Here is a 22286-nt window from a genome sequence, read left to right as displayed (position 1 = left end):
ACCATCTTACTGCGCTCTGCTTCTTAGCCCAGGTTTGCATCAGAGGCCATGTGTTGGTAACAAGCAGATTATATACAGATGAGCTCCAATAAAAACTTACTTCCACAGTCTTTTTATAAATAGCATTGTTTACTCTGCTGATCTCAATCTTTATCCTTAAGTGAAACCTTTTGTAACAAGCTTTTGAGTGTATTATTAATTTAGCATTAAGGGTATCTTTTACTTTAATGTTCTAGTGATGCAGTAACCAGTTTGTTCTGAATATAGTTCCATTGTTGCAAATAATGTATTACACACTTAAGTAATATTGTTAGATGATAAGGCTTTAAACTTCCTAATAAAATGAAATTTTAAGATTTTCTCCAGATCCTTGGTTGACGTGAGATGTTATGTGTAATCTCAGCACCCATAACATACAATATTATTACCATAAGGTTTGCTACATGATTGTTTTAGGCAAATGTGTTTTTGTTACATTTTCTAGTCATTGGTTTGGCATTGATATAGTAAATGTTGTCAGTTTATAACATTGGTTGGACCAGGGTATAAAAAACCCAATGTAGAATACATAAAACTCAGCCTGATTGTGGGTTTCCCCTTTCCCAATGGGAGCACCCCCAGTCTGCCTTATCCATCTGCTTGATCAGTGATTGAGCTATTAAAGGATTAAGGTAAAAGCTGATTTAGTGCCTTGTTCCTGACTCACACTGAGAGTCAGAATGCAATTGAAGAAGTCATTCATTCAATGAAAGGGAAACAATGCAGAGCCAGCAGAACAGACTGAGAGTGCTTGTAGAAGAAGTGGCAGTTTTGAACAATTTCAGTTAACAAGAAAATACAAGAATACTTACTTAACATAAATAAAATTTTCAAATATTAAACATAACATTAAAAGTGCAGAATAACTGTCAGTAAAGATGACAGATTCCTATTAAGTCTCGCTTATAGCTTAAACTGATGTAATAATCTTTTAGCATTTAATTCACTAAATTGGAAATTAAGTTGAGCAAATTCCATATGCATAAGGAAGGAAGAGTTTTTATGAAATAACTAAATGTAAAATAAGAAAAAAAATCTGCAGTTTATTAAATGCAATATATTTTTCAATAATCTTCCAACATGTTTAAGTACCTCAAAGTATATGTATCTAATTTTGATTAAAAAGACAAACTACTTATTTACTATCTAAAAATCTCAGTACATAGTTCATTCTTTTGATGAGTGCAATTATTATCGTTGTGGACATCACTTTAGCAGCTGATAAAGCTGGAGCTCTATTTGACTGACGTGATGTTTTGGCTTAGTGTATGTTTTATTCTTATTATGTTAATTACTTTACATTCTGCAGATTAGCCTGTTAATTTTCCACCAGGGATCAATAAATCCTAGCCTATTTGAGGTAATAACCTAGTTCTCAACAGTAATAAGTTGTAAGATAAATTTATTGGAGAGAAAGGATTAATGCCAACCTATTTCCCTCTGAATTATAGTGAGTCAAAGTAGGATATTAAGTAGTTTACTAAATGTACATATTTACTTTCCGCTACTGACAATAAATAGATCTTTTTAATCACTCTACTGAACAATCCTGACCTCTTCGAAAGTCTGTTGTAAAATACAACTTGTTCCCAGGGGCGGGGTTACGTGATGGCGGGATTACGTTTTATTACGTCTACGTAATACGTCATGCTATGCTAAGTACTAGCTAAGTGGCTACTTTCTGTATCGCTTACCAGCTTTCTGTTGCTGATACCTGAGGGGACACCAACCAGAAACACCAGATAAACATATTTTGGAAACTATTGACATTCCCCAAGTCATCTGAGCATCCGTGTCGGGCCGTCGCCATGGCTCTGCAGGGCCCGGAGGAGTTGGGGGAGCAGGTCGAAGAGCCGGAGGATCTGGACGACCAGGATGCTAGCAGCATTTCCCCAGCCGAGGAGATAACGCTGCCACCCGGGCCCGGAGGCGACGAGGAGCCGGCGGAGGGTCTCTTACTGCCTTGGGACCGGTTCTCCGCCTGGCTGCACTGCATCTGTGTAGTTGGGTTCGACCTGGAGCTGGGACAGGCGGTGGAGGTGAGAAGGAAGGAGCCGCCAGGGACATTCGGGTCATGTAAAAGTCTTCTACGCCGTGGCTAAAAATGTCTAACGTTAAGTTAGCAGGTCTGGAAGGCTCAGGCTATTTCCTGGAGTGGAGAACACAAGCCTCCAAACTTCTACATTAAGCTGTTAGTTTTGGCTTTTTCGACAGTGTCGGCGAGTTTACATACACATTCTGCCTTAATACCACAATAAAGTTGTTTCACGTAAATGCACTCGGCTCTAACGTTAACTTCTTCGTAGTTACTGAACGGTTTGTGCATTAAAACTTTGGGAGATGAGCGAAGCATCACTGCTAAGAAGTTATCGAGGCTGAAGGCACCAACACCTGTTGTTCAAACAAGACTTTGTGGTATAAATATTAATTAACTTAAAAAATTGGGAATGCAATACAAAGAAGCAAAGGTCTGCACAGTTTTGTAAGCTTTAGACTCTTGCAGGTTTCTCAGTTTCACTTCTTTAATTGACTGAGACACAAAAACTGACTCTTGCTTCTATTTTTATTAGAGTAGTTTCTAATTAGAATGTAATTATTTTATTTAGGTTAGTCCTTGCAGATATAAAGCCACATCAGATGAATCACTAAAAATTCTTTTTATTATGATCTACTAGTAACCTATTAACTAAATGGTTATTGTCAGGTCTGTAAAATGGCACCAAATTGTGAAACTTCCCTATCATTTACAAATGTTAGACACATTGTCCGAATTGCCCACAGTTGTTCAGTTTAGAATCTTAGCAAATTAAGGAAACCAGGAAAAACTGATTCAACATTCTGATATCAGAGTGAAAAGCAACAATTAATAATGGTTGGTATTGTTTTGTTTTTTTCTTACACTATTATACTATCATAGTCAGCATATTGATTGCACAGTACCAATTTTTGAGACCATAATTTGAGGATTGTATGCACCTTGGTGACTGCTGAAAAACAAATGCAGCAAAAGCATCACATAACACAAAGTATTGGACCTAGTTGCATTAGAAAAAGTTAATAAGCTCCTGCTGTGTGATAAGTGTGATCCTCTGTCTTTCAGGTTATTTACCCTCATCATTCCAAACTATCGGAGAAAGAGGTCAGTTTAACTCACTGGGTGACATTTTTAAAAAAGTTAGTTTTGTATTCCTGCTGTAAATAAAGTTTTCACATGATGATAAATTAGAGAAAAATATGTGAGCTGTAACATTGAATTGGGGGCTATAACAATACTATATCAACCTTCAGGTACAAAAATTAATTTTTCTTTTTTTTTTCTCTCCAGAAAATGAGTATCTGCTACCTATCCTTTCCTGACTCCAATTCAGGTAAGTTCCTGTTTCAGCCTTTTCAACATCAGACTGTCTGGGATCTCTTGGCACAGCAGAAACTCCAAACCACAGTGGAGACTTGTGCTTGAAGAACTAGGTGGTATAAGTTGTTGTTCAACTTCATGTCACCTCCACACAGCTGGACAGTCTGTGTGAATTGGGCGAGAATGCTGGGCTTTCAGTTTTTACAGTCAGTCCTGACAAATAGAAAATGCTGAGTGTGAAAGTGGTTGGTTGGATTGGTTTATACACACACACACACCTCTGTAAAAATCGTGTGTTTCTGCAGGTGTGTTTATTTGTAGACTGTGAGTCAGTGGGAGGTGAAACTGATGAACTTCCAGGCCCCAGAATAAAGACAGGATTAGGACAATGTACTTAGGTGTTTGTCAGAGAGCGAGATGTCACAGAATGCATTTGCACACCCTCAGTATCTCTCATAACTCTGTGTCACATCTTGGCCAGAATTGGCATCATTTGACTTTAATCCACTTTATGGCTTGTCACAGCAGAATTAATGTACAAGAAAGTGCAGTGTATCCACTGCGTAGTTTTGACACATGAATTGTTGTGTTGTCTCTGTACCGCTGTACACTGCATTTAAATGAAAGGTTGATGGATGTTAAAATGCTGAAATTAAACTTTAATCTGAGGCTGTTTACCTCAGCATCAGATCAAAAGTGGAGGAACTATATCTCCTGTACTAAAACATGAAATATGACTCGAATGAAAGGGAATTAAAACTAGAAACTCTTGGTCTTATCAGAAATCAATAAATGTGTTGAACTGCCTGAACCTCAGCTGCCACATTATTTAATGAGTCAGATGGATAAGACTTGACTGATACGCCAAAAAGAGCTCATTATCTATCGACAATATTGCATATGATATCTACTGTGAGCAGTAGATATGTGTGGATTACTTCTGGTTTATAATCTGTTCCTCTTTATGTATTACAATAAGTCAGTTATGAATATGATTCATCCATCATTATCCAACAAAATGCTACATTTATTCTGTAAACCTTCAATATAGAAATACATTAACTCTTTGTTTAATTTAACAAAGATTTCAAAATGTACACTTTGATATTTTGTATACAATAAGCAACTTGAGCTAGTGGTTGCATGAGATTCTAGATTGTAAATGGCTGCTTTACAGCGTTACTTCTCATTCTCTCTCACACACACACACACACCAATGGCAGTGGCTGCCAAGCTAGGTGCTCAACTGATCCACAGGGAGGAACTTGGGGTTCAGGGTCTTGCCCAAGGACACTTTAACGCGTAGCCGGGACCCCTGACCCCCTGGTCCATGGATGACTACATTACCAACTGAGCTACAACTGCCTGATTGACTCAGCACACACTTTTAGGTGTTGGTTAGGTACAATAAAAAGACCAGAATTTGTTGACATTGGTTGAAAGTAGTTAAGTTTTATAACCTGACTCAATTTCTAGAAGTGAATATCTCTATACTGCTGCCAGTTGTATTTAGTGAGCCTGACTTTCCCTGGGGTGTAGAAAGCACCTCTCCACAATAAGATGTGTTTTGGACCATAATTAAAAAAAAAAAAAACTGTTACATGCTCTGTTTTTTTTATAGTAGTGGAAATAATATTCAAAGAGATGTTTGACACCACATGTGAAGCTCTACATAGCTTTAAAGTCTCTGCCTTTTGTTAAACAACAAACTTTCCACTACCTGGTCAACACTAGACAGTAGAAAGTGGCTTTGGAGCCTGATATTTTTTCTGGCGATGGCGGAGACATAAAGAGACTCAATATTGGACTTGCTTTCAACAAGTGGACACAAAACATACACCAACATGATGATAATGTCTGCAGGGGCAAATGAGCCACAGCAGCTTTATGAGGTGAAAATATGTCAGATATTGTGTCTTTAGCTTGTTCCACTGCTTACAAGTGGCCAAAGAAATATATTAATGCTGTGTTGAATGAGACCAAGCACTGGTATTAGCCAGAGCCTCAGGAAGCAAAGTGTCACCATTGTATCTTCATGATTTTAATTTTTCTGTAAAAAGCTTATGTCCCAGCTTCCTATTATGTTTCTCTTTCTTTCGAATTCACTGTTTAATCTTATTTACTTTCTTTCAACATCTATTGTAGTACTCTAGATTAGTTAGAAATTCAAATATTATCGGCAACTAAAATTCTTGTAATGCTACAACATATAATTTGTGATAATGATCAAGTTTACAGCGGTTCTCCGCCATCAACTAATGAGACATTATTGACAGTTAGGCCACAGTTTGTCTTTCCTCTATGATTTTTTTTTGCGATTTCTTCCCTTAGCTGGATCAGTTTTGCTAACTAAAATCACACAAATATAATGAAAGGATTTGAAGATTGTTAGGTTCGTTCAGCCTCAGAATGAGAGCTGGGTGACCTTGAACGAAACCCAACTGCATGATGTTATTCTTCCTTGGCTGAGCTTTGGGAAGTGTTTGTGTCTGTTCTGTAAAAAGCACACGTTACACTCTCACAGAGTGTGACGTGAAGTGTTTGTGTCTTGTATTAGAAATGTCTTCTAATTACAGTTCGTTGTTTTTTATCTGCTGGTGAATGTGCACAGGTTGTGTAGATGTTAAAGGCCGTTGGTGACTCATCATGCACTTCCTATTTCAGCTTTTTTTCCGGTTTCTTCTTCCTGTCTAGGAAACTAGAAATACACAAAAAAAAACACTTAACATGGAAGGAAATACCCAAGAATCATGGCACAATATCATCTTCACAACATATTTTGTAACTTGCATTAAAACTAATTTGATGAAATATCCTTTTCTTCAGTTTCACATACACAGAGCAGCTTGGTGTGAATCAGTAGCAAAACTTAACATGAAGTCACGGAGTTATATTTATTTCATTGATTATCAGAATATGGTTTGTTAGAATAGAGTTATGAAGAATAGAAAGATGTACGAAACAGAGTTGTTTTACTGGGATTAATCGATTAGCCACAGCAAGCTATGTCATGACTTCACCCTAAGCTCTAGTAGATGATGGACATTTTTCAGTGTTTGCTGACATTTTCACAACAAAATAATTAATTAGTTATGGAAATATTGAGATGTTGTAGTTGTAGTGCTGAATGGAAATAATTTAACAAATGCTATAAGAGTAAAAATAGTAAATAATAAGTCAATAACAATTAAGACAAAAAATAATGTTCCCAGGTTGCCTTGGCGACACCCAGTTCTGCTTCCGCTTCCGCCAGGGTTCTAACAGGAAGTCGTCGCTTGGGTGCTTCCTGGATACCACTGACCGGGATGCACCACCCTGTCTGAAGGTTGGGACACACACGTTTTATAGTGCATCACAAAGCATTTGTATATGAGCCATTATCTTTTTACAACACGCTAAGTGATGAATCTTTTTCCCAAAACTGCCCCACAGTTGGACCTCATAACTATCCCCCAACCACCTACATCAAATGGGTTATATATTTAAAACTCAGTTCTGATCCCCTTTGCCTGTGTGATTGTCTTTGAGCTCTTTGTGTATGTGTATGTTTGTGTGTTGCAGAGGGAAAAGGGTCATTACTACGGTTATGTCTACTTCCGTCAGGTGCGAGACAAAACTTTAAAGAGAGGATACTTTCAGAAGGTCAGTGATTTTTCAAAGGGAAATTTCAAACTGAACACAGAACAAGACCCATTTCTCCCCAATCTGTTTACCTTGCTAATTATGTCTAATCACTTCAACTTGTTCATTGCCAGCACCCCACTAATAAATCTGATGTGTTTGGAACAGATTAGGCTGGTTTGGTCTTGATTGGGAATCTAATTTCTCCCTTTCTCTGTCTGTCTGTCTGTCTGTCAGTCTCTGGTTCTGATTAGTAAGCTGCCCTATGTGACCTTCTTCCATTCGCTATTGAAGATCATGGCTCCAGAATACTTTGAGAAACAGGAACCCTGTTTGGAGGCTGGTCAGTCCTTCACTTCCTGTCTACATATACCTTTTGTTGCTGTGATCAGATCTTTACAAAAACACAGTTTTTGTAATGTATACATGCATAAAGAGCCACTGAGTGTGACTTTAAACTTTAGCTACACCAGATTGATTGTTTCACCATTCAAGGAATCAAATACTTTTCATTCATTTTTGTGTCATCTGACACTACAAGGTCAACGGTGAAAACCAAACATGTTTTGCTGTTTTTGCACTTTGGACGTCTTGCAACTTCACCCAGAAGCTGCGGCTTTGCCCATTTTTTAAAGGCATTTTCTCCTTCACCCAAATGTAAAAATAAAAAATAAAAATAACTTTCGGCGTGTTACACATCCATGCTGATTTTCTCATGTCCAAGTTTTGGAATATCTTTGTGTCCGTTCTGTCTGTTTTCTTCTGGGGAAGAAGTCATCAATCCATCAGTATTCTTCCCCAACAAAGCTGCAAACATTTTGTCCCCCAAAAACAGTTTCTCTCAAGCACTAGATTTTTTTTTTGGGAAATGCTGTGAACCCATCTCTAAAACATTCGGTTGGTGGATTACACTTTATTACTTTCATCTTGGTAACCTCATAAAGTAGCAAACAACCTTTAATTACTCTATTATAGTGGAGCTCTGTTTGGCCACAGTGTGAATGTTTGAAATTGCGTTAAATAGATTGTGATTCAGCTGACGTTTTGTGTATTTGATTTACAGCTTGTAATGATATAGACCGCTGGCCAACGCCCCATCCTGGACGGATCCTCACACTACCTATTATGGGTGTGGTGATCAAGGTACACACACACACACACACACACACACACACTTAAACAGAAATTGTTGAGGTGGAAACCAGTAGACATTTCATTTAACAACTAATAAATCTAAGACTCCTTTTCTAATCCTAAATTGTACTCAGTTGTATTTAAGTAAATGTGTACATGTACTTGTAAATGTAGCGTTTTATGGATTTGAGGGAGCATCATTGGACCTATAGCAAGTACAGTCACTACTGCTAACTATTGCAGCTAGGAAGCTCATTAGCACATAATAGTAAACTGCTGCCGGTACCTAATAAACATGATTCAGTCCTAAGGAATTCTAGAGCGAAATGTTCTTAGTGGTTTCCCTTTATGCTTTTTCATAATTTGGCTGCAGTAACAATGAAGCAGGAATCAAATTGCATTCTTTGTGGAATTAAATAAAAAACATTTCGTTTGCAATTGAAAACATCTTATGACAGTTCCCCTAATTACACTGTACTGTATCCTCGACATTTTGCTAGATTTTAGTGCACAACAATGAATCTGAGCTGAGTTGTTTTTGTTTGTATAATCATGTTCTGCCTGTGTGCCAAGATGCATCCTAACACAGCCGTCAAATACATTTTACAATCTTTGAAGGATTTAAACACAAGCTTGTTAGGGAAATAAGAGAAAATGCAGGAACAATATCATGTGCAAGTGAATTGAATTGTGTCTGTGATGAACCTGTGCTGCTGTAGGTTCGCATTCCAACCTCTTATGACAAACCAGGAACTTCACAGCTGGTCCAGTCTGCTCAGGTGATTACACACAAAATTTCCACCACACACAGAAAATAGTGACAAACTAAATCCGTCTAAAAGAAAGTGTGTCTTTTCAGAGTGACAGTCTGGTGTCCATCGTGCTCCCAACCATTCACGAAGTTGACCTCTTCAGGTGAGACCTGCAGGTCACAGATTATTTTCTACACATGCTTTCTGTCACCACTTGCTTTTCATAGGTGGTACTGCAGCAGGAGCAGCAGCAGCTAAATCCATTTACTTTTTGACCAGGGTTTTTTTCTGACAGTGCTCCTTTATCTGGTTACACAGCAGAAACACCTAATACCCAACAGATTATCAGTCAAAAATAGTTTTTATGGAACAAAATAAAGTAAAAATGTTTGCAGTAATTTGTTTGTCTCTCTAAAACACACCACACCCCCTTGTACATTTTAAACCTCATTTTCCACTTTAGGGCAGGAGCACAGTTTTAGTTATGCTAATATTTAAGATGTGATGACACTGATGTTTACCCAGTCATGCATAACAACCCTGTGAGCACCCAGAACTTTATTTATTACCACCTCCTGGAGGGTGTGGGAATTTTAGCACCCGGAACTTGTCTCCAAAGTAGCTGGAGGATAATGGAAATCCCAGGAAAATGGGTACAAATGGACCCTAACCCACATCCATAAGTCAGTAGTGGAAAATGGCTGTTAGTGCCGTAATATACAGATCTCGCCCACGTTGTCACTATGACTGGCATGCACAATCACAGGAATTATTAAAAGGTTTTAATGTTTTTACAGCATTGCCATCCTGCTGGGGTAATTAGTATCATCAAAAAACCTGATATTCCTGTTTATTTATTCTTTATCACTGGCAGTTCTTAAAGAGTAAAAAATAAATACCAACAATTAAAAAGGTTAAAAATGATAAAGCTACATATAACTACAATCCAGAGCAGCTTTGTGACATTGTCAGGAAAATTAAGAAGAAAACAAAGCACACTGTCATCCTGAGACCATGTACTCACAAGTTTTCTGTCTAGTGTTTCCTGGTCCAAAGGTAAATGCGCAAAGCTTAGAAGAAGCATTTCAGATCGTAATGTGCTCACTTTCAAAAACATATGTCTTAGCAACCAAGCTTTTCCCAAAGCTCAGATTATTGGCTGTTGAAGATGTTTTAAATGATTTCAGATTGTAATTTCTTCAGGTAAAAATTAACCCAAGAGGTCTTCAGTCTTAAAAAACCTTTGCAGTATTGTCACCTTTAACCTATTTGGTAGAATAAGGAAGGAAAATATTCTAGCACTGTAAACCTACTCTTCTACATCTATTACACACTAATTTCACTCTGCTTCTGTCCAGGTGTTTCTATCCAGTCTTCTTCCACATCCAGATGCTGTGGGAGTTGGTGCTGTTGGGTGAGGCACTTGTTGTCATGGCGCCATCACCAGCAGAGTCATCGGATACTGTGCTGGCACTGGTCAGGTGAGTTGTAGAGGGTTATGGGCAGGTCATTGTTGCAGCAGGTGTAGTATAATATGCTTGATAGCAAATGTTATAATGGATTTAAAATTGTGTATTTATGTTAGAAATTTGTATGTAATATGATAGGGAATTGACATGCACACTGGTTAGATTAAAACAGATGCCACCTGACTTGCCATGTTTGTCTTACCTTTGTGTTCTCTGCTCATGAAGCCCCACATGGAATTTAATCAGGCTTCAAACATTAACATGAGTTTTTCCTCTCTTTTTCTGCAGTTGCATCTCTCCTCTGCGTTATTGCAGTGACTTCCGACCGTACTTCACCATCCATGACAGCGAGTTTAAGGAGTACACCACCAGGACACAGGCTCCGTGAGTAAAAAGATGAACCATTAGGGAATTGAAGGCAGGTTCTTCTTATTGGTTCCAAACAAAGGCTACATAACTGCGAGGATGTATACAGGTAGCGTGCAACCTACAACACTGTGCCCGCGCTAAACAATCAAAAATGTGGCTTCACTTTAGAAGAGACAATGACGAGGCACAGCGCAATGCATGTGGGAGTCAAACTAAAAGACTGTGTTGCAGTCTGCTACCCCTTCCCTGAGTAGGAGACACATCTAAGAGAATTGATTGGCAAAAAGCCCTGCGCTTCACTTTAACATGTGTGGACAAACCAAATGCAATTGTCCAAAATTAACCCCTAAGTGATGACTTGTAAAATCTCTTCCCTTGGAAAGATGGACCACAGGGTTTGTAAACAAGTGTGTTTTCAAGGACAGTGTTGTCTTCTTCTAATTCTTGTGCATTAGACCAATTCTTAATATTTTTAAGCATATGCAGAATCAGAATTGACCAAATTCAAACATTGCATATAACCTACAAAGCAGTTAACATGTCACCCCTGCATCTGCTGAACGTGCCACTGTGTTCTGATGGTTTCTGAGCTGCTTTGCTTTGTAGCGCTTCAATCATGGTGAGGGGAGGGGACAATGTCTCAGTCAAATTATTAATGCTGTTTCCGGGATTTGAACCTGTGAATTCTGAGATGAGCTTGTTTTAAGTGTGATCCTAAGATGTGCACCGTGACGTTATGCTAGTTGTAAGATCTTAGTAAGATCTAAGGTCTTAGTCAAGAATGTTTGAGTTTGGATGATGTCTGTTAGTATTTCAATACTGTTAGTATTGAAAGCTTATATATGTAGCGTCATTTTGCTGTATTCTCTTTTTGCAGCCCATCAGTCATTCTGGGAGTGACCAATCCTTTTTTTGCTAAAACTCTGCAGCACTGGCCTCACATCATTCGCATTGGAGACATGAAACAAGCAGGTAAATGATACTGCTGCAAGTCAAGATGTTTTCAGATGTTCCACTACAGGCAGATGTTCATTTTGTCTTTAAGGACATGGCAAATGTCATATTAATGCAATTCAATGCAGCCCACAACTATAGAAACTCCAGCCGCAGAAATGACCTCAGACACGTACACTGTGTGGACAGCCTGGTCCAGATAATTCAGGGTCTGATTTTGTCTATGAGCCTTAGTGCTAATGAAGGAAAAATCTTAATGCTGCATCACAGCATATCTTTTATTCTTGCTACTTCACTGCAGTGGACAGCATTCTCTTTTTTTTGTGTCTCTCTGTGTAAACATTATGAGGTTCGTCCAATAACACAAACTCTCTGTCTGATCTGTCCTCTCTCCATCTGTCCATCCTCTCAGGAGAGATGGCCAAGCAGATGAAAGTCAAGAAACTGAAAAATCTCAAAACTCTGGACTCTAAACCTGGTAAATATTTCATATTCCACCCCCTTTTTTTTTTCAGTATAATTTTTTTTTTTTTTTTATTAGTCCCACCAGGAATTCAGTATCTTACGAACAATGAAATCAACCAGTCTCGCGTGAATTCAGCACAACCTTGGAATTTAAAGCATCGTAAAAAAAATCCCAACTTGCATCATAATTTAAAAAAAAAAACTGTCAGAAAATCAGGCATTTTAAGGCAACAACAATCTCTAAAGACATCTGCAAAGTCCTATAGGGACTGTTTTATATTAAGCTTCACACAGAACTCACCGGAAGCTCACCCCCCACTCATTCACAACTGTAGCAGGGGGAACTGTCTAGTCTGTCAGACAATTTCTTCATCATTTCTTCTTTCTATTATGTGGTGTGTGTGTTGCAGGTGTGTACACTGCATATAAACCATATCTTAACAAGGATGAAGAAATCATCAAGCAGCTTCAGAAGGTAAAAGAGGGTCACTAGTCCTTTGTCCTATTCATGACTTTCCTTTTTCCTTGTAGCATCTTAGTTGACCATTAAAAATTGAGCTGCAGTGATAAACAACTGCCCATTGTGGCTACAGGAACAGGTTTTCATTCACTCAGACTGAGGCGAATTTATCAAGTCTTATTCATAAGGCACCAGCATCGTCCCACGCTCAGATTACAAAAAGCTCCTCCATGTTGGAAAAATGTATTTCAAATTTCAAAGACTGCTCAGCAGGCCCACGTAATTTCTTTTAGTGCTCGTTTGTCTTTTTTTTTTTTAAGTATTTTGTTTCATAACATAGACAGTGAAAGTGAAAAGTTAAATAAAGTAAATTATAGAAAAAGGGAATTTAAAAAATTAAAGCTTTGTCCTTCAAAGCTGAAAGTTAAAACTGATTGGATTTACTTTGAAAAAAATGTAGAAATATGTCCTTAATTGTGAACTTTAAAATGAAGAGACCAGTGAAACACTGCTGAAACTCCTTATTCCTAATCAGCCATCAAAGCTTGACAAAGCTACTTAGCTGGACAAGAGGTTAATTTTTTTCCCCCTTTTTAATTTGCAGGGGGTTCAACAGAAGAGACCCTCAGAGGCCCAAAACGCAATTCTTCGACGGTATTTCTTAGAACTGACGCAGAGCTTCATCATTCCACTGGTAACAACACATTGTCTGCACACCTTGACATGGTGCTATGTACAGTCTATTTGTATGTCTCACTCATGCTTTTACCGTTAAAAAGCCCAGAATAGAATTCATTAGGATCAAATGTGTTAGGATTTTAATGGACCTCTTAAGGGTTAAGTCAAATGTTGTGGAAACAACCATAATTAAACTTCTAGAGGACAATGAGTGTGAGTTACAGTTTTTATCAGACTTTAAACAAACGTCTTTTAAATACAAGGAGGCATAAGTCTATGTAATGATCTCTCCTTTAAACCAGTTTGGCTGCTGGCCGTGTGTCTTTACAGGAGCGATATGTTGCCAGTCTGATGCCTCTCCAGAAGTCCATCAGCCCCTGGAAGAGTCCTCCTCAGCTCCGCCCATTCATTCAGCAGGACTTCATGAAAACACTGGAGAAAGCTGGACCTCAGCTCACGTCGCGGCTGAAAGGAGACTGGATAGGTCTCTACAGGTACATACACACACTTACTTACTATAATTTAATGTTGGTGAGAGCAGAGTTGCACAGACTGAAGTTATGGAGTCAGTGTTGTGCAAATACAAGTTTTTAATTGTTTGTCTTATGTGTCTGAAGGCATTTCCTCAAATCTCCCAACTTTGATGGCTGGTTCCGCAACAGGAGAAAAGAGATGACCCAAAAACTGGAGGCTCTGCACCTCGAGGCCCTGTGTGAGGAGGTGTGTAATTCATTCATTTAATTTTAATCTATTCTTAGTTTTTGTGCTGCATGTTAGTTTTTGCTGTTCCACATGGCTTATGACATTCTGGGAACTGTAAATGACTTTCACACGACATTTCCCATGAAATGTATAATAGGCCAGACTTTTAGTCCAGCTACTGATGTAGTTGTGTGGCTCATGCAAAAGAAGTCGATCAAACACTTCACACTGCTCCTGATGCTTCAAGCTGTTTCATGTCTCAGGAATGAGCTGTCAAACATAAACTGTTTGAAATTGCTTTAACAAGGTCACCTGTACTTAACAAAGCCAGGAAATTGTCAAGACATTCTGCCTTGTCCTCTGCCAGTATTTGTCTTTTTACAGTACCTGTCTCTTTCTTTTTTTCTGTAGGACCTAGAGAAGAGAGTCCAAAAGCACACAGAGGTGGAGACAGTTGATCTGGTTCTGAAACTGAAAGATAAACTGGTCAGTGCAAATTCATCCAAGACAGAAATAAATACTAAGTGTTATATATGATAATACAAATATAAGTGATTTGATGCTAAATAATTAAATTCCACATTTCCTTGGATTTACACCATAATTTTATTCCGTGGTCATTATTATGATGAAATGGTTATTAAATTGCAGTATGTGGCTTCCTAAAGAAGGTAAAGAATTTAACAGAAATCCTGTATTGTGAATATTGGTGAATACAGTCTGACTCCTGCCGCTCTCTGCTGCAGAGTCAGGCTGAGAGGGAGCAGCTCCCGGTGCGTCTGGGAACCCTGGCAAAACTGAGAGCCCACATCGAGGCTGTCATCCTGTCCTTACCCGAAGACCTGCAGGGCATCCTCCACAAGCCCTCCACACCGTGACCGTCTGACCCCGGTTCAAAGCTTGTTTGAAAGTTTGAGGGGGCACAGGGTCTCTTCTTGGTGGCCTGGAAAGTGCAGAGACCCCTCATTTACTCAGACCGGATCTCATTTTGAGGAGCTCTGCTTGGGTCTAACACGGAAAGCACACAGCACATTTTTGTTTTTCCTAAATATACATCTGACTTCAGTTATATTTTACTTTCTATGTCTCAATGAACATGAGAGTTGAGATAAACAGCCACAACTACAGCATCGTTAGACTGTCGATGCTTTTCATCAGAGAGACAAAATTAGATTGAGGAAGCCACTCTGGATGCATTTTCAGTTCTTTTTCAGCACATGGCCCATCACCAAAGGTCCGTGAGAACCTGCGGTGACCTGAGTGCAGAAGGATTTGTCATCAACTTAAAGGCAGGAGAAAAACACCAGCTGATATTTGATGCTCAGCACTTTTACCTCTTGACGTTTTTAATTTTTACTTTTTTAACCTGATGGGTTGCTTCAGTCCTGTGGAACAGACTTTGGAGTTTTTCATCCATGTTTTTTTTTTTTTTTTTAGAAGAAGTGCACTTCACTAACTGGACCAGTGTGCCCTTCACATACACGCTGACACTTTTATGCAAACAAACTGAACCGAGCAGAGCCAAGCAGTGCTTTACAATGACATTTCTCTAAAACACACTAACAGCATTAAGCACCAGCAACCCTGTAATAACCGTCGGCGCCACGAGCGGCTCATTTTTGTGCTTCACCAGTCACATTTCTGTGAACGTGCTACGTGTCAACAGTCTCAAAATCTTCCGAAATATTGATGTGGTTTGTCATTATGTTTGTTTTTCGGAAAACTAAAGCGTAAAAAGACAATGTTTTTTTTTATATTGCTAAGGACTAAAACGTGAGAAGACATGACACAGATTACACGTGGAAAATCCATAGCAGTGAAACATTTTGTCATTTCAAGTTCATAAAAAATTCATAAAATCATGAGATCCCTGGTACAGATTTTGTATCACGTGAAACGTACGACTACTAAGTAAGTAATATTACCTTATGAGATGAAACCTTGAAATCACACGTCAAGATAACGAGATGTTAAGATGAGAATTTGGCACAGTATTTCTTACTTGTAACTTCCAGGAGAAGTTGGGCTTTTAAGCACAACCCCGCTCGGCTTTTCTCAATTTCTTTTCCTCAACTGTTTTAGTTTGGCTGGATTGGCTTTTAAGAACAGGGTTTTGTTCCCAGCGGGGGGGGGGCTTCCCTTTAGCGTCTCCAGCTGTATAAACGAACTCGCCTACTAAAATTGGATCCATAACACATAAATGAAGCGATACTGACACTTCACAAGCTGCTTTTTCTCAACTGATTGTTGTTTATTAAAGTTAAGGTCTTTAGTGGTAAATTGAGAGTAAAGGCCAGTTTATTTGTTTTATTTGTTTATTTTAATTTCAATGCTTTTGAGTTTTGGTTACAAATTTTGTTACAGAAAACATCGGCGGTGAATAGTGATAATTTTTGCTCTCTGAATCTAAAAAATATAACCCATTTGCTGTAGTCTGGCTGTTGCTGACTCAATTATGTTAACTGACAGTGATTTTTTTGTAAATAGAAGCATCAGTCTTGTACAGCTTCAGTCTTGTTTCCCCAAATCATTGCAATGATTTATTTTAGCTGAATGCTCAAAAAATAATTTGTGATCATCTTTGAGCATTTCCCTTATTGTTTAAAAGAAAAATGTCCTTTTCATTTCTATCGTGAGCAATACAGACCACAGAGTTATGAATACAAGTCCATTTCTAGAAAGAAGAACAAGAGTAAAAATATTTTTATTAAGTCAACATTTGTTTGTTATAATTTTGAATTTAAATGGAAAATTTCACATGGTTTTCAATTTTCAGGTGTCTTTATTTTATTTTAATTTTTTAGGGGGGGGCTGTCAAAGTAAAGCAATACTGTCAGTCCTGCAACAATGGCTGATAACTTTTGACCACCAAGCTTTAAGGACCGGTCCTTTAGAGGATCGGGGGCTGCACAGTAAACCAGAGATTATACACTGTGTAGTGGCTTGTGAGCATTTCTGATCCAATTAGAAAAAACCCAACACTACAACTTGCAGTCTTTTAAATTTGAAATAGATTTTTCCAACATGGAGGAGCTTTTTGAAATCTGAGCGTGAGACGATGCTGGTGCCTTATGAATAAGAGCAGAACCAAAGACTTGATAAGTTCGCCTCAGTCTGAATGAATGAAAACCTGTTCCTGTAGCCCCAACGGGCAGTTGTTCATGACTGCAGCTCAGTTTTTAATGTTCATCTTACGCTAGGTTTTCAAAACCCACGATCAGGAACCTGCTCAGGACCCCTTATGCTGCCTTCAGTGTTGAGGGATGAGCAAGGGACGTGCACAGGTGTACTAACAAACAATCTGCTCTAATAAAGGGAAACATGACTTGCTGCATGTTTAGCCCTTAAATTTCCATAAACCGAAAGTTTTTCGAACTACGTCTTTAAAAAAAAACTAAACGTGAACGTAAGGTAAACAAATGTGGCTTAATCCTTGAAATACTTTAGATCGAAAGATGTTTTGAGTTTGTCTATTTGAATTTGTGATCATTTACAGACACCTAAACCATGAGCCTGAAAAACAAACAAAACTATTTATAATGGCAGCAATAACGGTTAAACAGGTCAACTGAGCTACTGTGTTAATTTGTATCATCAGAAATTAAGAGCAAATTACTACTAATTACTAGCATAAGAATTTCTAGTTGCTTTCACATCTGGACAAAGTTATATTTTGCATTTCACATTGAAATGTTAACTGGACTTGTGAATTGTGTTTTCTTTTGTTGTTTTACTTCGAACTGTCATGTCACAGATAATGTTTGTATGTATAATGTTTTGAAATTTGCCTCTTTGTAAAACAGACAGTTGTAAACACAAATAACAAAAATATAGAATTGATTAAAAAAAAAACAATCTGTGACACCTGGTTGTTGGACAACCATATACTACGTTTTATATTTGGAAAGTGAAATAATTTTAACAAGGGCTAATCTCATATTAAGAGTTGTGTTCATAATTGAGGAAATTGAAATGGGGGCCCAGAGAATGTACAATAATTATTTTGCTATCACCACAGATGTGTTACTAAATACAGAGCTATAAATAGAATTGCTTCATGGTGGTCATTTACACTTTCTTCGAATATTGTTGTGAAGACACTTTAAATTTTTCCGTGGGAATTTGATAGTTTTAGTGTTTCTCCTCTAATGACCCCACAAATATCCTAGTGACAATGTCAGCATTCGTCAATAGTTTTTTAATTGATATCTATTTTGCTACAACGTGACAACGGCACCGATAAGGAACGAATCAAATATCAAATATCTATAAGTATTTACAATCTAAACTATGAACTGCTGATGGAAGTTAACTAGAAGTAAATTTTTGGTATATGATCAGTGCTATAAACTAAAAATGTGGCAGAAGTACTTGACAAGCTTGACTATGACAAGCTGTGGTCTCCTTAAGGGGTCGTTAAGGACGTATGCCCATCGTTAGTGGTTTAAGTTAAAGTCATCACAGACCATATTATCCCAACAGAACACTTTGCCCACTACGGTTCCCGGAGGCACAGACTTGAGCTCCTTTCCTGTGGAACTAGCTCCCAGTTCAGATTCAGGACTAAGTGTAAAACTTAATGCTTCGAGTCGACTCAGCTGACTGAACCATCTCGCACTTATGCTTCTATAGACTCTGTGGGACATTTTACTGTCCTTCATCTCTCACGTCCCAAGCAAATTACACAAAAAGGAAAATGACAATACTTTGTCTCTTTATTGTTTTATAATCAAATACAAAATTATACTTAATGCATAAGTGCATTTGAACAGAGAACAATAGAAAATAAGAAAGTTACTTCTAATTACATGAATTAGCTCACAGTGCTAAAGGGAGAACAGTTCGTCATCTTGTAAATATACAGGCTTTGATCAAGTTATTAATTGTTAGGAGCACGCAGCTTTTCGTACACGTGTCTCTGTGGGTTTCATTAAATCTGGTGTTTGTCTTTCTCATTACATTCTCTTCACTGAAAAACCTCCTGGTCTTCTTGTTTCCCTCCAGCTTGCACAGCTTGTTTCTCTCCCTTCAGCCATAGACGATGTTGTCAAACCATTTGTAGCTGTCCTCCAAAAGTGTTTTTCCTCTGATTGAGTAGCTAATGTTGGACCAAGTGAGGACGGAGCCTATGGACGACCTAAGAAGACAAACAAACACACTTTGTTTTAAGGAATGGTAGATTTTTTTTAATAAATATATTATGAATAATGACCTCTTACTAGCTGGATACATGCACATGCAGTCCACATAATAAGCTCTGGGTGATTAAGTCTGCACCTTTTCAGGTAATAATACATTTGCTTTATTCTTTTTTGTTCACTGAATGCATCATTGTTTTAAGATTAAACACATTAAATTATTTATATACATGTATGTGTTTAAGTATATGCATGTAAATGTGCACCTTCTATAAATTACTTGCTGTTTTGGTTTTTTTTTTCTTAAATCAAGCAGTGAAATCAGTTATGTGTGAAGGCTCCATCTTTAAATGTTTCATTTCACTCATTAGCCAAAAAACCCACAGGTTTATTTGAATATTGTGGTTCCAACAATAACATTTGCTTCAAAATGACTAAATCACGTCCTACCAGTACGATGAAAGGGTCATGTAACTGTAGACTTCACTGTAGCGGAGAGGACGATCCCACACCTGGACATCTGTTAAGTGTCCGTCAAACCCGGAAAAGTCAATCACAGGCTCACCTGACCACACGTACTGCACACGCACAAACAGCGTACAGTTAATATCAGAGACGTGTTCGTCTGTGCCGAAATGAATTTAAAGGAAATAGTGAAATATCTGGGAATTTGGCCAAAGTTGCACAAACTGATTGTTGTAGTGAGTCTTTAATGTTCAGTGAAATTAACGATCAGCTGATATGTGATGAAATGAATGAGCATGTCAGTCGCTTTGATGACGTGTGTCTCTTTGTTTTACAGGAAATTCACAGAAATCTACTTGTTGCCACTCTGTCCTCACCGGATAAGGCAGGAACTTCCTGATGCTCATGTCCAATCTGCTGAACACCTGCACCAGATTCCTGCTGGAGTCCACAGTGAGGCAGACTCCGGTCCAGATGTCCGTTTCAGAACCTGATGACAAGAACCTGATGCTGGGTTTTAAGACCTGGGAGGAGTATGTATCACGGGACAGGTTGTACAGATTCATGTGCAGGACGTCCACCTTCAAAGGGGTCGTGGATGGACTGAGCGTGAAGAGTGACGGGCTCTCTGTTCGCTGGTAGTCCGTGATGTAACGCAGACACACGGACACACCTGTGGGGTTCAGGTAAGGGAGTGTTTGCCAAACTTAGTTGAGCTTGCTTCAAATCAGGTATTTCAAACATGATGTCCCCACACACCTGTAACTTTGTGTTCTCCTTTAATTTGTCCTGACATTTTTTTCACAAGAAGCAGCTCAAATCACTTCATCCATCTATTCTTTCCATTCTGGCATTTTAGAGTCTGGTTGTTGTAACATTCCCTAAACTCGGCACAACCAGTGAAAGCTGTACAGTATTTGTGGGAGGTTACTCAAAGAGGTGAAACAGAAGGTTAAAGTGAAACTGTGCTTCATTTCCATATCACACGAGTTGGGTTTGGTACAAGGGGCCACAGTAGGTGGACGTACTCACCACTGTTAGGAGACACTGTGGACTGGGCAGAAAAATAGGGGCAAAAGAAGGATATTCCGTCTTCTTTTGAAAAAGTGACCATCTTCCCGTTTAAATTGACTCCTAGAGAAAGAGAGACGAACATGGTTTTCTGATGCCTCTGGTCTCAACCCCAAACCTCCAGTTCTTATTTGACACAAGATGCAAATATTTAAAACAGTTCACATACAGTTAAATTTCTTAGGGGGGCTCAGGGATTTTTTTTAAATCATGTGATCAGTGTTGCCTTTAAGGGAGACAGTAAAAGACATACTCACACCTTTAGAATATATAGTGAATGTTGGCTTAATTTGTCTCTTAACAAGTTCCTGTACACACACACACACACACACACACACACACACACACACACACACACACACCATGTACACACTGTTGTTGTTGTTTGATGCTTAAACCCAACAGGGTGTAGAAAGAAGCTAAAGCCTATTTTTCCTCTCATTAACAACACTCCTTAAACGTGACTCTGATATTCCCTCTGTTTCGGTTCAGTCTGTGCTTCCTCTGTGGGTAATATTTGGATCTTTAATTGCTCGGTGCTCAGCAGTGAGTCTGTACCTGTGTCTATCTGCTGTTTGGTGCTAAGGTGAGGTGGTGCACAGTGGCTTTTTTCTGAAAAAACCTGTCTGCTGCAACTGAAAATGACGTCACCAGAGCAGTGAGAGAACATTAACAGAGCAGAAAAGCTGCACCCACCATTCACCGGGCCAACGTTGCCTCCTATCAGCCCATAATTACGGTTACCTTCTGTTTTTGAAAGATGTCACCATCAACCAGTCCTGTTTCTGTAATTCATACCACAGCTGTTAGGTGTCATTGCATTTTCTAGCCCCTTGTCCTGACCAAAACCTTAGTCTGCTAATTTCATCATCAGTTTGTCACAATGTCCTAAATTCAGCAGTCCAAAGTCCAAACTTGTCCTCACTCTGCTGTTCACACAAACCCCCCACCCCCCCCCCAAACCCTGGCATACACAAGCAAACGAACACACACTGTAAAGCATTTTGAAATGCCTCGTCATTACATGCAGATTAAGGAAACCAGACCACACCTAATCCATTTAGTTTACAGTTTTACACCATTTCACAGATTTCACAGAAACAATCCCTCAGTTACAGTGTGTCAATGTGTGTTTACCTATTGGTTTAGGAGCTGGTGTTTGGCCAGAATCAGTGAACCCCACTATTAATATGATCGCCACCACTGCTGGAACCAACAGCTTGTCCTTCATCTTCATGCAGCCGACCCGTGTCTCCACAGTGAACCCTCTGTGTGTCCTCAGTGTCCACACACCCTCTGTGTGTCCTCACTGTGCTTTTGAAAGTGTGTCTCTCTGCAGCACAGGCTGCGCACCAACTTTTACACAACTCCCAGTTTAGTGACCCCAAAGTTCAATGTCTGCACCAGCAGCTTAATAAGTGTCCTGCCTCTAGACCCGTCTAGTTTCGAAACCACAATTCACATATCAAGAATGGATGTGATGAATATTTGAGTCTGCTGCAAAGCAAATCGCCAAAATGCCGTCCGGTGAGAAAATGGGTCAGACCGTCATTAGTGAAGCTTCACAGCAACATAGTTCCATCTTCTTCAACATGATCAATGAGCAGGGCTGAA

The 22286-nt window shown here is 38.8% G+C and overlaps 2 protein-coding genes across 5 annotated transcripts; one reads left to right on the top strand and one right to left on the bottom strand.

The window, feature by feature from the left end:
* The first annotated feature begins 1680 nt into the window (after window positions 1–1680).
* dennd6aa (DENN/MADD domain containing 6Aa) lies at window positions 1681–18048 on the top strand. 2 transcript variants are annotated; one of them, XM_067505656.1, is made up of 19 exons: window positions 1681–2078; window positions 3140–3178; window positions 3365–3407; window positions 6607–6719; window positions 6956–7036; window positions 7253–7358; window positions 8079–8158; window positions 8869–8928; window positions 9009–9064; window positions 10260–10382; window positions 10659–10754; window positions 11617–11711; window positions 12106–12171; window positions 12569–12633; window positions 13223–13312; window positions 13627–13790; window positions 13914–14016; window positions 14410–14484; window positions 14718–18048. In XM_067505656.1, the coding sequence occupies exons 1-19, from the start codon at window positions 1848–1850 to the stop codon at window positions 14874–14876; spliced, it is 1845 nt and encodes a 614-aa protein (XP_067361757.1). In that variant the 5' UTR covers window positions 1681–1847; the 3' UTR covers window positions 14877–18048. The 2 variants fall into 2 exon arrangements, with proteins under 2 accessions (XP_067361757.1, XP_067361758.1); XM_067505657.1 differs by having other exon boundaries at window positions 1682–2078; window positions 14745–18048.
* Window positions 18049–18690: 642 nt separating this feature from the next.
* LOC137128014 (uncharacterized) lies at window positions 18691–22011 on the bottom strand. Of its 3 annotated transcripts, XM_067505659.1 has the most exons (5): window positions 21810–22010; window positions 20634–20735; window positions 19979–20274; window positions 19587–19714; window positions 18691–19135 (listed from the first exon to the last, which is right to left on the bottom strand). In XM_067505659.1, exons 1-5 carry the CDS (start codon window positions 21907–21909, stop codon window positions 19027–19029), a joined length of 735 nt encoding a protein of 244 aa, XP_067361760.1. In that variant the 5' UTR covers window positions 21910–22010; the 3' UTR covers window positions 18691–19026. The 3 variants fall into 3 exon arrangements, with proteins under 3 accessions (XP_067361760.1, XP_067361761.1, XP_067361762.1); XM_067505660.1 differs by lacking the exon at window positions 20634–20735 and having other exon boundaries at window positions 21810–22011; XM_067505661.1 differs by lacking the exons at window positions 20634–20735; window positions 21810–22010 and adding an exon at window positions 20361–20602.
* Window positions 22012–22286: the final 275 nt, after the last annotated feature.

Source organism: Channa argus, chromosome 5 (genome assembly GCF_033026475.1).
Source record: "Channa argus isolate prfri chromosome 5, Channa argus male v1.0, whole genome shotgun sequence".
In the NCBI taxonomy this organism is placed as follows: domain Eukaryota; kingdom Metazoa; phylum Chordata; class Actinopteri; order Anabantiformes; family Channidae; genus Channa; species Channa argus.
Note: the sequence above shows the minus strand (reverse complement) of the source record. Positions and strands in the feature narration are given on the sequence as shown.